This window comes from Melanotaenia boesemani, chromosome 15 (genome assembly GCF_017639745.1).
Source record: "Melanotaenia boesemani isolate fMelBoe1 chromosome 15, fMelBoe1.pri, whole genome shotgun sequence".
NCBI lineage: Eukaryota > Metazoa > Chordata > Actinopteri > Atheriniformes > Melanotaeniidae > Melanotaenia > Melanotaenia boesemani.
Window position 1 is genome coordinate 20554193 of NC_055696.1, and position 17358 is coordinate 20571550.

Here is a 17358-nt window from a genome sequence, read left to right on the forward strand (position 1 = left end):
TTTTGACATCCTTCTGTTGGGGTCCTAATCTTACTTATCCAATCCTAAAGGGCGGGGATTGACACACTACAATTGATTGATTGGTCATAAGAGCCATCACTTTCTGTGCGATTCGTAGAACAAAGCAGCTCCATATTCTAAAATATGGTGATTTTTTTTGTTTAAAGACACATACCATAAAGAAAGAACACAAACTGCTGGATGTCATCTTCCAGGCTCATCTTTTTATGAGGGCATATGTGTCCAATGGTGGACAGCACTACCCGCACACCTGTTATGTAAGGTACTTGCCTCAGTAAAACCAACACAAGGGATGGTTTCTAAACTTTACAAATTCGTTACTGGACTCTATAAACCTTTATCAGTGGAGGATATTTAGAAAAGAGATTTAAATGAGGTAACTGAAGAAGAGGTCTGTTGTGGAAACGTCTCAGTGATACATTCAAAAACCCCTAACCATCAATAAATACACTCCAAATATTTCTATATGTACCTCAGTAGATGGCATCATGGGATGAAGGTTTGCCACATCGCCCAGTTGCGATCAAGCCTACTTAATACCCAGGGCTCATTCATGCATGTTTAATGGGAGTGCCCTGTGGTTAGATTATGGAAGGAAACAGCGCTCACATTGAGGGACATGATTAAGATCAGGATCCAGTCTCTCCAGCCTTGCTTTTGCTCAGTGACTCCTCTTTAAACTTCCTGCAAACACAAGCGCATTCAGTGGGCTTGTCTCAAAGCAGCCAGTTAGACAGTGGCCCTCAGGTAGAAACCAACACACTCCTTGTCTTGGCAGCAACAGGCCAACTTATTTCTTGAAACTGTCTCATTGGTATGGTCTGTGGCTTGTGTGCATGGGGCCAGTTGTAAGACTGAGGGCATGGGAGGCTGCACATCGGTTTTTTTATAAGAGGGTGCAGAGCAGCCGACCTTAATGTTTTTTTTCCTTTTTAAGTTATTTTAGGAGAGTGCCTGGGTGGGTGGTTCACAGGGAAGTGCAGCAGCAGAGAGTGGGAGGAATTCAGATGTTTAAATATTGCTTCATCCCTGCTACCAAACAAATGATTTTGCATGTTTGTACTGACTATGTGGAGAGGGTGAAAAGAGGGAGAAACTATGCAGAAAATGTGTACACATTTACATTTTGTACATCATTTCAATGATGAATTGATGAAAAAAAGAGAAAAACTCTTCATTATAATTCAAGGAAGGTGTTGCACCATTATGACATCACACTGTTACATAGTGTGACGAATCTATTGCTATCTGGCTTATATGCCACCTACCAGTTGCTGTGAAAACGCAACAAATATCAGGGTTTACCGAACCACAGCGTCACAAGTTAGACCCTTTGGTAGAAACAAGGCTATAAAGACCCTTGTGGTTATGCATTTCCTTAGGAGGTATTTCTTTTGCCTGATTAAGATTTAGGATTTTTGTACACTATAAGATCACCAGAGGAAGATTGTTTGCAATTTAGTTGTGACAGAGTCTGTTTTAACAATTGTTCTAGCATTGACAACAACTTCAGGACAAATTTGTGTCCAACAGCTCTTTTTAATGTAAATGATTCACATTTATCAAATGAATAAAATAAAAATTAAATGAAAAAAAAAAACTTTCTTTTTCACTTACTTTTGACAAACCACCGCTCTGTGCGGCTCAGACACACACCGTTCACTTGTCATGTCCCCCTTCTAGTACTGGGTCGGACCCCCTATTTCCTCCAAACATTCTTAATTCTTGACATCATAGATTCAACAAGGTGTTGGAAACCTTCCTCAGAGCTTTTGCTCCATATTGACATGACAGCATCACACTGTTGCTGCAGATCAATGATGAGATGAGAGAATCTGAGCTTTGTGACATGGTGCAATAAATGGTGAAAAAAACATGGTTCATTATCCTTCATGGAAGTAGCATCAGAATATGCTACACTGTGATCATAAAGGGATGGACATGTTCAGCAACAATACTCAGGTAGGCTGTGGTGGTTAAACCAGGTCATGTTGGTACTAAGGGGCCCAAAGTGGGCCAAGAAAATATCCCCCACACCATTACAGCAGCAGCAGCCTGAAATATTGATCCAAGGCAGGATGGATCCATGTTTTCATGATGTTTCCAACAAATTCTGAGCCTAGTATCTGAATGTGGAGCTGAAATGGAGACTCGTCAGACCAGCAACGTTTCTCCATCTTCTATTGTCCAGTGTTGGTGAGTCTGTGTGAATTGTAGCCTCAGTTTCCTGTTCTTAGCTGTACGGAATGGCAGTACAGGAGTGTTTATGTACCTAATAAAGTAACTTGTGATTTTAAATTATGCTTATCTGCATTTTCAGTTTTTGTTGAAGTTGTAAAAGTTATTATTCTACATATTCTAATATTCTTTTTATTGTTCTAGTTCTTGACATCTTTGGATGTTTCACAGTGTTCTGCGTTTTAGGATAGAAACAATGTGATTTGAATGGCATTGTTTAATCTACTGATGGCTTTTTTAAAGTCTCTTTAAAATGAATTAGTTTGCATACCAACAACTGTAATGAATTTTAGTCAAATGATGCATGATGGAGTTTTATGGCCAGTAAAAAATATTTTTGGCTTGTAAGTGATGTAAGTGTACATGCCAACTTTATTTTGGATTTTACTCGACTGTCATTATTTGTCTTGGTTTTAAACGATAAAACCATTGTAAAATCATCCTAATGTGAGAACTTCATTATTGTGATACTCTGTACTGCCAAGAAACACATCATTGCTTTTGCAGCTATACAAATACTGCATGCAACAAAAAAGTGATTTATCGGTAAAATACAGCAGTTTGTGTCCCCATCCTTTAGCTTCAGCTCTCCCACTGCTTCATTATCACACTTGCTGTTCTTCTTTCTCGTCTGTGCCATCATAAACATCCCTTCCTCTCTCCGCTGGGTCTGTCGCTCGCTTTCTGCCTTGATCGACTGTCATCACATCTGACAGCGCAGGCGAAGAAGAGGATGATAAACAAGACACTAACACCAAGGCGACATCCACAACTCACACTCACACAAAAGGTGTACGCTGTGAAGGAGGATGAGGACGGATAAAGCCACAGAGACTCGGTTCAGGGAGGAATTTGACTGATGCCTGTAAGGGAGCTGATAAGCTGTGACACCTGTCCACCTTAAAAAGATTCCCTATTTCTCTAAAAATCTTTTTCTTCCCTTGATAAAAATGGAGGCTGCGGTCAGTTTGGATTTAAAATGTGAAACACATTTAAGTTTAAACCCAACAGAAATGTAACAAGTCTTTACATTGCTATGACCGTACAGAGAATTATTTTCATTCCTAATAATCAGAACAACTCTTGGGTTGGTCAGTTGATCCTTCTTCTGCAGGACACTTGGCTTCTAGTGTTTATTTGGGGCGGCAGTGGCTCAGGCGGTAGAGCAGGTCGTCCAATGATCGGAAGGTCGGCGGTTCGATTCCCGCTCCCGCAGTCATCTGTCGTTGTGTCCTTGGGCAAGACACTTAACCCTCCTTGCCTCCAGTGTTGGCATCGCTGGTGTATGAATGTGTGGATGAATGTTCGGTGATGGTCGGAGAGGCCGTAGGCGCAGACTGGCAGCCACGGTTCCGTCAGCTTGCCCCAGGGCAGCTGTGGCTACACACGTAGCTTACCATCACCAGGTATGAGTGAGGAGTGGATGAATAATGGATTCACACAATGTAAAGCGCTTTGGGTGCCTTGAAAAGCGCTATATAAATCTAATCCATTATTATTATTATTATTATTATCTTTCTAGAAAAAAGTCAGCAGGATATTCAGACCAGCCAAAGAAGGGTTTAAAGGATCATCTGGTGTTATCTGATGCAGGAGCACCTTCGAGTCTAGAAAAAGCCTCCTTCTCCACCAGGCTGCAGCTCCCATACTTCTTTAAAATAAAAATTTTCTCATGTAGTGTGGACGTGGAAGTCATTGTGGTGACATAAGCCAAAGTCACTTCTTTGGATCAATGTCCTGGTGGTCATGTAGAAAGTATACATAGTTTTGTCCACTCTATGAACTGTTATCTGGGTATTTTAACAGTTTAAAGCTTTATATTCTTCCTTGTTCCTCAGTCAGCTTGATCTGATTGGCTATGTTCCATTCCATGTCACAGTCCAGAGTTGCAACTCAGGACTCGTCGGCTTTCCCCACACACGTAAATATTGACCATGTTTAATACTTGCAGTTGTCTGCCACAATCCAAATATTCGCTCTTAACACACCTCAGACCACAGGATATCTTATAGGATAAATTACAGTCATTTAGCAGATGCTTTTCTCCAAAGTGACTTACATCTGAGAGTAGGCAGTAGCATTAATGGTTTTGCCCAAGGACTCAACTGGAAGGTGTTAATATTCAAAGTCACGTCTTCCACATGGAAGACGGATTGCCGTATTTGGTCAGGAAGGGGGAAAATAGGGACACAAACCTCCTGATGATCTTCATGGGTGTGCCCAGCTTTAGATGTGCGTTCATGTACTAGATACCTTAAAAAAGTTGAACGGTGTGATAGCAAAGGTCTTTATATGTCACCCAAGAAAGATTTAAGCCTTGAATTAGCGAAATACCCATCAGTTCAGTTCTAGATATCTGGAAATCTCTGCTGTTTCAGACCAGCTTCTACATGACTGAGCAAATTAAAACATGGAAAATCTTCGAAGTTTAGAACTTCTTGTGTGGATGAGCGAAAGCAGTTGGAATTAAGTCTCATTATGACAAATCCTGCATAGTTTCTACTCCTGTAAGTTCAAATTTTGGTGTTTTATAGCATTGTTGTGCTTGGTGTAAAGAAATCATGACCACGGTCATGGTTTACAATGAGCTAGGTTGCCTCACATTTCCTGTTAAGCACATCTAATGAGGCGGATGTGATGTCACATAAATACAAGCAACACAACCTCAAACCTTGATCTTAAGGTATATGTAATTAATTTCAACGTCCCTCTCTGTTTGAATAAAGTTTACTCATTTATTTCCAGCTAAATCTGCTCAGGTTTCTGCATCTCTTTAGTTCCTGCTGTAGCCTCTTATTTCCATATACACAGAATGTGTTCCTCAGATGTTGATTTGGAAATAGCAGGAGACTGATAAGAGGGAAAATAAACATTTGAAGGGATTAGGTATCACTTGCCAAAGATAACCTATTGATCTCAGAGATTACCTCACACAGTGCTGACTCTGGCATCTACAGACCAAAATCATTACCCCGGAGTGCTAACCACCCATGAACAAGCAGTTATTGCAACACTTCATTGATTTCTACATTTAAATCCCATTTTCTAATCAAGTTCAACCTTTTCGTTTCTCAAATCAACTGATGTGTGTTAGGATCTTTTGCAACTAGATCAATGTCATAAAGGAAGTTAATCATATCATAGATTGAGATATTGACTGAAATATTGAGCAGGCAGAAATCTGTGAAGTTTTTACTGAAATGTTGTTACAAACAGAAAAAAAAACAACTTTTTTTGTTTGTTTCTTTACTTCCATCAAAGTGTCTGAAAGCAATATCCTGCCCTGTGAGGGTCAGTCAGCCAGTATTGGTGGAAATTTCCATTTCTCCCTTGAACTAAAAAAATCTCATTTTCATGATGTTCATGGTCAGATTTCTGAATCTTGTATTGATGGCAACTCTGAAGCTGTGGCCAAGAAATTATTCTGTTCAGTCTTGTTTTTCCAGAGAATTTAGAGGTATTTATTCAATTTGCACAGAATTCTGACAAACCTGGACGTTCTATAAAATGACAGATTTCTTTTCAACTGAGTGACTCAGTAAAACTATGTTGAGGTCTCTGTGTACCATTTATGGTTGCATTAACAAGATGCTGCAGTTATCTATGTGAAACTCACCGTAGCTCTTTGAACGGCTCGGCTCTGACGTGCGGCGTCTCCACTGATTTGCTGAACACGGCTCCTTCGGCCCCTGAAATCACAAAACACAGTCAGACAGAAGGCCGCGTCGATTGAAACCACAAACCCCTCCTGTCCGATCAATGGACATAATCTCTGAGACTTGCTCGATCTATACGGCTCCAGTCAGCAAGCACAACGGCCCTCGGCTCGCCTCACCTCACTGATAACATGAACTCACACTGGGATGGGAGAATACTCCACTGGTATGTTATTAGGGGTTTAGAGCCAAAAGACGCAACAATAACACTAAAAAATATGAACTCAAATATATCTTATATTCTCTGTTTACTGGGCTGCTTTGATATTCGGGATGTGTTTTGACTTATTACTTCTAAGCAGAGGAGTGAATCAAAGTAAAGACCCGATAAAAAGCTAAATATTCCATGAAGAAAAGGGCAGAAAAGGTATTTGGAGCAGGACAACCTTTCCTATAAATCAAAATAAAGAACAGCAGCAGCAAGAACCTGTTATCCAAAAACAGAGTTCATCCATGCACCATCAATAACACACTCTTTTCAAAATCCAGAAAAATGAGTTTTTATCTTCCATCCTGAGAACTTCTCTCAGACCAGCAAATAATTAATAAAACGGAAGCAAAACTGCAGATTTTCAGCCTTAAAACCACTTACAGGTGAGGCGAACATGTTTGGGGCGCTTTATTTATCTCTAGTTATTGGTTTTAATTAAGACTGACACAAATGAAGTACTTTGCACATCTATGTGAAGAAACGGGTGCACAAGGAAAGACAAAACCAAGATATTTTACCCACTGGTGACAGACATCTTGGGGCGGGACGTGCCATATAAATATGGATTTTACTAAGTCTCCCTTCAAGGTACCTACACGTTATACACCACTGGAAAGCTAAGATTCTTGAGATATGAATGATGTATACCATTCCAGGCTGGTGGATGATTCAGTCAGTGTAAAGAAGAACTTTTACATGATTATAATTGTGGTGGCAGCATGATTGATCAGAACATCTCTAAAATGGAGAACATGGAAATGGAGAATGCCAAAGGGTTAGCCAAGACTCATCAATATGTCGGCAAACCAGATTATAGAAAGAATTTTTAACATAAAATACGAAAGGGCACTAAGAGCTATGTAGCACAGTATGTTGTGTTTTGAAAAAAGGATAAGGTGTCAGGAAAAGTCTTTTTTTTCATAAGTGTTAACTTGCTAAGTTTTAACTTAACACACAAGCTGTCGTAAAATCTGAGAATAAAAAACAAACAAAAAAAAGGTTAAACAAGTCCAAATTTTCACAAACAGTAGACCATAATATAGTAAATAATAGTAAACAATTAAAACCATCAACCTTTGTTTTATTAAGACATTTGTTCTTCTCAACAAGATTTAAATTTCAAGGAAAGAGAGAGAGAGAGAGAGAGAGAGAGGAAAAAAAACAACTTCCTGGTCACACAAGTTAATCTGCATTCATTAAAAAACTAATGAAATCAAATTACCTACATGGCTCATTTTCTTTAGCATTACATTACAAGTACAAATCCATCCATTGCTATTTGGAGAGGACTTGTGTGAGTTAAATAAAATAAATAAAATACAATAATTACTGAGTTTGTCTTTTATATTCAGTAAAACAAGAAAGAAATATCTTCTGGAATATCTCTCATTAAGCAGCTTTCTCTGTTGCATCAGAAGTGATTATCATAGGAAAAAAATAATTAAAAATTCCCTGATATAGTACAAATGTACAGAAACTTTTTAAAAAGAGTATAAAGGAAGGAAAAAAACAGAAATGGATTCTAATCCAAGCATGTGGTGTAGATCAGTGGAAAGTGGTAAATAAACTGCATTTATTCAGCACATTTCTAGTCATCACAATCACTCAAAGCATTTTACACTTCACGTCAAATTCACTTATTCCCACACTCCTGTTGTCACATACTAAGTACTCACATTCATACACCAACAGACATTGAGAGGCAGCATGGGGTTCAGTGTCTTGCCCAAGGACACTTCGGCATGTATTCAGGGGTAGCCTAGAATCGATTGGCAGACGACTGCTCATCCTCCTGAGCCACAGCCTCCATGACCCTAACAATGACCCCGACCAAACACATTCAAAGCATTTCTAGGCTGCTAGGAACTCAAAGACTCTCACTTCGTCATACATTTAGGTTTTTATAAGTTAGAAAGAAAACAATTCCAAACCTTTTCAAACTTTTTAGTGTGTCGCCTCAATTCAGAAACAATGATGAAGTGTTTGTAAAGGTGAAGGCTCGTCTTATTCAACATGTCAAACCACTGACGTCTCCATTACGAGGCTGTCAGAAAGGAGGGAATTAAACTGCTGCTCCTCCGTCTGGAGTTTCATTGCTGAGCTTTCCTTCCAAAAACTTTCAAAGACAAAACAAATGATATTAGATTACTTTATTTTCTGCTGAAGAATTCTTATTTTTTGTAATATTTAATTTTTCATATATTTTTGTTTTGGATTTGTTCAGATCAAATTTCCTCTTAACCAGGAAATTAAGCTTGCAGAATCAGAACAAAACTACCTCCTTATATTTCCTGTGATTTTGCAGAATTTCGGCAAAACAACTGCAAGTCCTAAATTACCCTTAGCACAAAAAGTAAGAACATTTGTGTTTTTGTGGATTATTTCGTTGTAGTAACAATGCTTCTTAGCCATAAATCTTCCCCTGGTGAAAAGCTTGTTATTTCCCTCATAAAAGGAGTCACATTATAAAGGAAAATGTATTGGTAGGTTGAGCAGCAGGGACAGGCATTTAGGTTCTGCTCATGAAAACTTGTCCAATCTTCTCTGCCCATCCCTAACAGCTGATGTCTGCAGCATGTGCACTGGATCATGGACATGTGGAGGAATGTTATCTTCAGTTGTATGAGTGCAGATTGGATCGTAGGGCAAGAACACGCTGCTCATTGCTGCACCACTGGGGTATCAGTTTTTGGTGGAGATAGTGTGATGGTGTGGGGTGTCATCCCCCTCACTGGGGTAACAAGGCTTGTTTTTATTGGAGGAAATCTTAATGCAGAGAGATATGGAGATAAAATTCTGGGACCAAACTCTATCCTCCAAAATGACAACGCTGGCCCCCACAGAGTGTGTTTATCAGAGACTATGTCCAGAATTCAGGAGAGGAGTGGATGAATGGATGGCCGGCCTTCAGGCTGTTATACTGAGACTGAGGCTCCTGTTTGTTAAATGAAGAAGTTGTTAAATTACCAACATGTTTTGTTTCTTCAGACTTCAATCACCCAATCCAAGAAACAACACAAACAAGATGCAAAGGCAAAATCAGCTGTTTGGATTTGACAGAGAAGATTTAGGAAGTTTTTCATGAACCCACATACTCAGCTCTGCTGCTCATCCCATTAATGCATTTTCCTTACAGATGTGGCTCCATGTAGTTGGGAATCAAACAGGCTTTCCTAAGGTATAAGATTTACTGCTAAGAGGCAACAAAAAAATAACCCACCAAACACTGAATTCAACATTTTGTGTGCTAAGCTTAGTTGTAACACTGCAGCTACAACTAACAGTCTTAATGATGGCACCTGGACAGAAATACTTCGAAGCAGGATACTTTTGATATATTTGATTATTTTTTAATCAAACGTGCACTTAGTGGCTGAGCTGCTCTGTAGTCTGCAGATATTTACAGTCTGGCTCCTTTGGGGAACTCTTCATAACACAGATCAACCTGTCAAAACCTCTGGGAGACAAAAAATCTTTATGCAAATTGGTGCTCCTGCTCACCCATGTGGGAGAGATAACTCTCTTCTTAATCACCACAACAGGTGGAGCGACTTCTGCTCTGCTTTGTTTTGTTTTGTTGGATTGGAAATTTAGCTTGTAGGTACAAGATATAAATCATATAGTACAAGCTGGCACTGACTTTTTGGCATTTGGAGGCAAATATTTTACTGCATTTCAATTCTTGGCCGGAAATAAGTAGCAGTTTTTTTAAAAATCTAACTCAAACAGGAATTTCTCAGGTTTTCTCAAAAAAAAAAAAAAAAAGTAAAGGTGACAGGAATCTGACACAGGAAGAGAGCAAAAACTGGAAACTTTGTTCCACCAGAAACACGAGAGAAAATAAAACAGAAGAAGGGCGTCTTTTTCTCTCTTTTAAAGGCCAAAACAGTTGTTGGCCAGACCACCTAAACCCAGACTAGGACATGACCGAGACAACGGGGTATGGAAGCAGAGACAAGACCAGGATTTTGACCCAATCCCAATTCATGCCTTAAATTCTATAAGTTAGGCATGAACCAGAAGGTGGTTCTCATTTCTTAAAGCATCTTTAAACCCCCACTGAGGGTAAGAAGACGTTTCTGATGCACGGTGGCGTCACAAAGCAGCTGAGTTGGAGTTGGTTCAGTGAGGATAGCAGGTAAATAGTAGCAGAAATAACTGGAAATGATGAAAAAGTGGAAACATGGAAATAATTTTTGTTGTGTGTTTGTTTCAATGCCAATATTTTTTCTCCAGAAAGCCAAGACTTGAGAGAATGATGTGCAGATGAGAAAAGGCTTGGTCACTGCTGATCTGTGTGTTATTTCTACAAAGTTCTGTTAGTAATAAATTCTGCTTCCTTCTTCTGGTCGGCCTTTATGCTGATATATCTATTGATACGTTCATTTTACATCATTTTAGCCTCATAATCTGACTGCTGAGAAACATCATGTCTGATGCTGACTGGGATTACAAGCTTAGCTTCTGCAGACTGGTTTATATATACATATAAAAAATAAATAAAAAAAGAGTCAGACTAAAAACAGGTAATGGTTTGGAGTTTTATAGGTTAAAATAGGAATTATTCTCTCTTCACTTATTTCTGGAAATCTAGCCTGATTATGTTTTACACATAAAATAAATACAAGGATCTCTTATGACCACAGCATTACATAATGTACAAATTATTTTCTTGTGTTTGAATGACCTCTTGTCATTATGCTTGTCTGAGATATTCTTGTGTGTTACAGAGATTTAAATTTTCTAGGTCCAGCTCTGATCTTGGTGTTGCCTATAGTGGTTTTGTTTTGGAGTTGGTCTCAAGCTCTCAAAGTCCAAACCATGGTGGATCTACTTCTCTGTTGCAGGGATAAAGACAGCTATGAACAATGAAATAATCACCAATTAGTAAATATTTGATTAAAAAGCATTCAATTCCGCAAGCAGAAGAGTTTGTTCATATAGAACGTATGTACAGAAGGAGGGACGGTAATTCTCTGAATCGAGGTAAACTGAAGATATTTAGCATCTTTGCTAACAGAGTAGCCAACTGGAGTTTTCTCAGGTAGTCAGATTATTAGACAGAACTCTGGGATCTGTTCGGCTTTAATTAATGCACCAAAATAATCATTGAGATCAGGTATTGCTTGATTTCTTAGCTTTATAATTTATAAGTCCAGAAATATTAACCCTTTACAGATTTTGTGCTGTAGTAAAAGAAGCAAAGGAGAAGTTTCTGTTAAAACTTTAAACACTCCTGAATTATTATCAGAGCCTGCATTAATTCATCACCTAATGTTGAGCCACAGATGCTGCAGATTACCGACACTGGCTCTGCAGATGTTAATACTTTTGCTCTGCTGCCTGCTACGGTGACATTTGGAGCCAGAACGGAGCGACGACTCCTTTCATGGGTACCCCGGTGAATAAAACATGATTTATCCGATTCTCTATACACAAATTGCACATGAATACTGAGCAGGAAGCAGCAGTACGTCACACTGCTGACATGTTCATGGAGCACTGAGGGTGGGACTGGAATGAGAAAATAAACGATGCCATTAAATATTAATGCATGTGTGTGAGCTGCTGTGTGATTCCACGTATGTGTGGTTGTGTTTATGAGGCAGCAGTCAGACCAGAAACAGATATCATCAGTTGTGACTTCAAGTATCTGAAAGGTGATGAAATACAGAGACAAACGAGATGCAGAAGAAACTCCCTCCGGGGAAAATCTCAGTGATTAACAGCAGTTGTGGACTATGCAGGAGCAACAACCAAAACCCTCCATCTGCAATCATGCATGTTTTCATAAAATATCCAGTAAAAAGAACAACATTTGAACACTATCATTATTACATGAACATTTCCCTCACCAATCTTACAGATAAATAACTGCATATATTTGGATATATTTGTATTTCAAGAGCCAGAGTAATTTGGACTAAAATGTACCCACAGCTAGTGTCAAGATACGCCAAGAAGAAATAAGTATGATAACATCGTTGGTGAAAAGCCAAATATACATTATTAGATCATTACAGCAAACTACTGACTAACGTAGATCAATAAAGAACAGAATCAGATGGTTTAAATCCATGTGACCGTCCACTTTATCAGGTCCAGCTTCTAGTACCAGGTTGGATCCCCTTTCTCCTTCGGAACTGCCTTAATTCTTGGCTTCAGAGTTTCAACAATGTGTTGGAAACCTTCCTCAGAGGTTTTGCTCCATATTGACATGACAGCATCATACAGTTGCTGCAGGTTTGTCGGCTGCATCCATGATGAGAATCTCCCGTTCCACCACATCCCAAAGCTGCTCTACTGGACTGAGATCTGGTGGCTGTGGAGGCCGTTGGAGTCCAGTGAACTCATTGTCATGTTCTAGAAAGCAGGTGGAGATGATCTGAGCTTTGTGACATGGTGCATTATCCTGCTGGAAGAAGCCATCAGAAGATGCTACACTGTGGTCATAAAGGGATGGACATGAGCAGCAACAATACTCAAGTCAAGTTTATTTACATGCATGTTTAGAAACAGCAGTGTTGACCAAAGTGCTGTACAATTTCAAAACAAGTGAAACAACACAGAAGCAGATATAGATAAAAACCAGAAAAACAACACAGAGGCCTAAATGTCAAAAACGCACTCTGACTTAAAAGCCAGGGAATAAAAATGGGTTTTTAAAGTAGTTTTAAAAACATATACTGATGGTAAGGTCCTGATGTGGACGGAAAGGTGATTCCACAGTCTGGGGCCAACAACAGAAAAAGCTCTGTCATCCCTGTGTTTTAACCTGGACGTCGGGACAACCAGAAGCATCTGCTCAGCAGATCTCAAGCTTCTGAAAGGAGCAGGTTAAAAGGCTGGAAAGACAGGAGGGGGCTGGCCCATCGAAACACTTGGAAACAAACAATAAAATCTTGGCACACGGTTGCATTTGCTTGATGACACGCACACACACACCTCTACACACAGACACATATACCAGTTTCTGTTGTGTTGGTTGCTTACCTTAGAAATGATTCTTAGCTTAAAGAAGCTCTGATGACTGAAATAATCTGTTTATCAAATAAAAACATATGATCAAAAACCCCTTCTAAGTTTTTAACTGATGTGCTTTAGTATGGTACCAGGCTCCAAGGTGGATGCTCTGATCAACAATACTTAGGTAGGCTGTGGTGGGTAAACCAGGGCATGATGGTACTAAGGGGCCCAAAGTGGGATAAGAAAATACCCCCCCCCCCCCCCCCCACCATTACACCACCAGCAGCCTGAAGCATTGATCCAAGGCAGGATGGATCCATGTTTTCATGATGTTTTCACTAAATTCTGAGCCTAGTATCTGAATGTGGAGCTGAAATGAAGACTCATCAGACCAGCAACGTTTCTCCATCTTCTATTGTCCAGTGTTGGTGAGTCTGTGTGAATTGTAGCCTCAGTTTCCTGTTCTGAGCTGACAGGAGGCACCCGGTGTGGTCTTCTACTGCTGTAGCCCATCTGCTTCAAGGCTGGACGTGTTGTGTGTTCAGAGATGCTATTCTGCAGACTTTTGTTGGAACCAGTGCTGATCTGACTTCCAGTTGCCTTTCTATCATCTCCACCCAGTCTGCCCATTCTCCTCTGACATTAACAAGACATTCTGGTCCAGACAGCTGCTGCTCACTGGATATTTTCTCTTCTTCAGACCATTCTCTGTAAACCCTAGAGATGGTTGTGTGTGAAAATCCAAGTACCCAAAGCACCAACCATGCCATGGAGCAGGTCTAAGAATTAAACCCAGAGGAACATTTTGATTGAAAGTGGTACAAGAAGGCAAACCAGCAGTCATACAAAAACATCTCCAGTTAAATTTATAAGGAAACCATCCTAACACATTAATCAGTCAGAAGGAAAAGCATGAAAATGCCTACAAAATCTTTCCTACAGCTTTTTCAGCTCTGGAATATTGTCTTCATCTTCAGAATCTCCAAAACTTCAAATAAGGTCAAGATAGTCCGTTATTATTCAGCATAAACACAAACAGCATCAACAGACAACAGGCAAACAGCTTCCTTTCTTTTCTAATGATGTAAATGTTCACAGCTTCCTATTCATTTAAAGAGGACATGAATGTAGGATGTGTGTATTGTAACAGTGTTGACTGGATCTTAATGCATGTTGTCGTGTGCAGTTTGATCATTCATGAATTTTAACATAATCTCTGCACATGTCAGCTGGATTATCATTTGTAGTCACATGCATCACTGTTTACCAACCAGCATAGTCTAAAAAATACAGGAACAGACGGAGATGATTCCAGAAAGCACAGGCAGGAAAAACTCTTCTGGATGGGATTATCCAGCAGCTGCATGAGCATATTTCTATCCTATCTAATTCCCAGATGTAAATGATGATTACTAACAAATCACAGCCATATGGGAGCTGTAACTTTTCAAACTAAGTAAAGAATAAACTACCAAAGTGCTGCTGAGAGCTCAATAATTCTGAGCTGTTGTTCAGGCTTCAAACCATGAATTTATGACAGCTGACTGGACATCTAAGCACATGAACACACACTCATCCTGTCAGAGAAAATTCCACCCTTACACCGTTACATAAAACGGATTCATCATGTCCCGTGCTGATTTTGGGGATGAAGTGTGATTTACTGTCAGGGTGTACCCAATTTCCTTCAATCTGTGGCAATCATCTGGACTGCAGCTAGTAACCGCCTATTTCCCCAAAAGACTCAGGAAACTGAGAGGAGGTTGTACTCTGTAGTTGAGAAATAAAAATGGAGAGATTACGTATAAAAAAGAAAAAAAAAACTACAAAGTTACAACAGCCACAGGTAATTTTGAACACCTCACCTCTTCATTAGACCGGCTCCCCATCAAGCTGAGGAGTGGTTTAACATTTTCTTGTTGGTTTGTAAAACATGTCGTGGTTTAGTCCCCTCTTATGTAGCAGATATTTTATGCTATTACTCTTCACATAGAGCTTGTCTGGCCAAAAACTCCTGGTGGTTCTCCTCCGGGGAGGTCGCCCATCATCAGGGCTGCTCCTAACCTGACATTTTTAAAAGTTTGAGATGGAGCCCTTTTATTCTTTAGCCTTTCCTGATGGGCAATAGTTGAACTTGCTTTTATGTTTGTGTTTCTATTGTATGTTTCTGTTCTAGAGTTCAGTGCCAGCGTGCTTTACACTGTATCTCATGCTTTGCATTGATGTAAGACTTGGATGCCCTGAAGCCCTCTATGCTCTGCTCTGGAGCTAATCTGAAGACCACATGAAGTTTGGAGGTCTGTAGCTACTGAATCTGCAGAAAGTTTGCAGCCTCTGGACACTATGAGGCTCAGCATCAGCTCTGTGATTCTACATGTCCTGCTGTTGTTCCTGATTGCTTCCACTATTTTATAATACCTCTAATAGTTGACTGTGGAATATTTAGTAGCGAAGAAATTTCATGACTGGATTTATTGCACAGGTGGGATCACATTATGGTACCACGCTGGAATTCATTAAGCCCCTGAGAGCGATCCAGTCCTTCACAAATATTTGTAGGAGTCTGCATGCCTAGGTGCTTGCTTTTGTTGCACCTGTGGCCACGGAAGTGATCGAAAGACCAGGATTAAATAATTTGTATAGCTGAGTGAATGTATTTGGCAATATAGTGTATCTGTTACCAAATTTACAGATCAATTATTTTTAAAAAAGAAAATCTCAAAAACAAGTTTTCATAAGACTTGTGTTGTTTTCAGGCTTAATTAAAGTTGTACTAAAACATTATAAACATGCAACCATCTCTTGTAGGAAACAACAACAACAGAAAGCCCTAAAAACCCTCACAGCATGACAACCTGGGAGTTCTGGAGCAGAAACTCAAACACATTCTTAACAAAGGAGCAGAGCTGTGCACAGTGGAGGCCAATTATCACAACAAAACTCCAAACTCCTCAAGGAGAGAGACCTGCCTCCAAGAATCCTGCACGATTGGCAGGTTTAATATTCACCCATTAAATAATTTTCTCCCTCTGCCCCTCTATTATCATCCTCTCACTTTCCATCACTGGCCTCCACTCTTTCTGCAGACTATATGATGTTCTTCCCTTTAGTATTTCTGTCAGACAGGAGGTGTAGCCACTGGCCTTTTATAATAAATAGCCAACACTCCCTGCTGAGACAATTTGCCCTTTCTCTTCTGAATGGTATGCCATAAGGAAATCAGTAGCTTTTATTAAAAGGGGCCAATTCTCCACCTCAGCAGTAAGTTTAGGCTGTCAAATAGAATGGAGCCAGCGGATTAGTAGAAGTAAAGAGTGAGGATTTAGATCAAAGACAGCAAGGTAGGGGGAAAAAAGGAATGTAATGGAGAAGAAATGGATGTATAAAGCAGGTAAAACGAAGACAGGGAGCTAAGAAGCAGAAAAAAAGAACCTAACTATGGCAATCAGCTGACAGATGGAGCTCAGCTTGAGTGATATACAGTGTGCAGCCGACATGAGACGCCACCAACATCTCCCACACTGCAGGTGAATATGAAGCATTTACCCAAGGTCGTCATTTCACTACTCTGCTGCTGTTCTTTTTCCGTGCCTCAGTATGCTGACATAGCATGGAGTCATAGAGTGACAGGCGAGCTCGACAGCGATGGCAGCGAAACCAAGAGGCACTATTACAATCCCAGTGTGGCGGTAGCAACAACAAATACACAGCAGCCATCCATAGCAGCAGCTACATCATCCTCCCCGGCCTGCAGCAAGTGACAAGCTGTCGTCCCACGTTGAATAATACAGAAAACAACTGGGTTTGTGCACTTTTTGGAGGCGTTGGAGTGTTTTTCAGAATAAAATCCCAATGAAAAACGGCACAGTTTGTCATTGGGATGAATCGTGAGACGGAAGCTCCTGGAGGCGAGAGATAAAACTGGAGAGAGTATGAGAGATTTCATAGCAGACAAGTGGCAGGCTGGTGATCATTAGCTGTGTGTTTGCCACTGGCTGGCATGTGATGCTGTGCTGCAGTGGTTGAATTAGTTTATGTGTCACCGACATGACCACAAAAACTCTCCATCAGTCTGTCTTTTATTATCTGAAAAATAATACATTCTATATAATAAAATAGGTATATATATATATATATATATATACACACACACACACACACACAATCATCATCATTACCTTGGCTCATAAATGTGATCTGGGCAGC

At 39.9% G+C, this 17358-nt stretch overlaps 1 protein-coding gene across 4 annotated transcripts in view; it reads right to left on the reverse strand.

Moving 5' to 3' along the window:
• Positions 1-17358, reverse strand: part of sgcd (sarcoglycan, delta (dystrophin-associated glycoprotein)) — a 409702-nt gene that overhangs the window by 23214 nt on the left and 369130 nt on the right. For all 4 annotated transcript variants that reach the window (XM_042008370.1, XM_042008372.1, XM_042008373.1 and 1 more), the window contains one exon: positions 5876-5948. In XM_042008370.1, coding sequence (XP_041864304.1) covers positions 5876-5948 — 73 coding nt within the window. The remainder of the gene's footprint in view (positions 1-5875; positions 5949-17358) is intronic.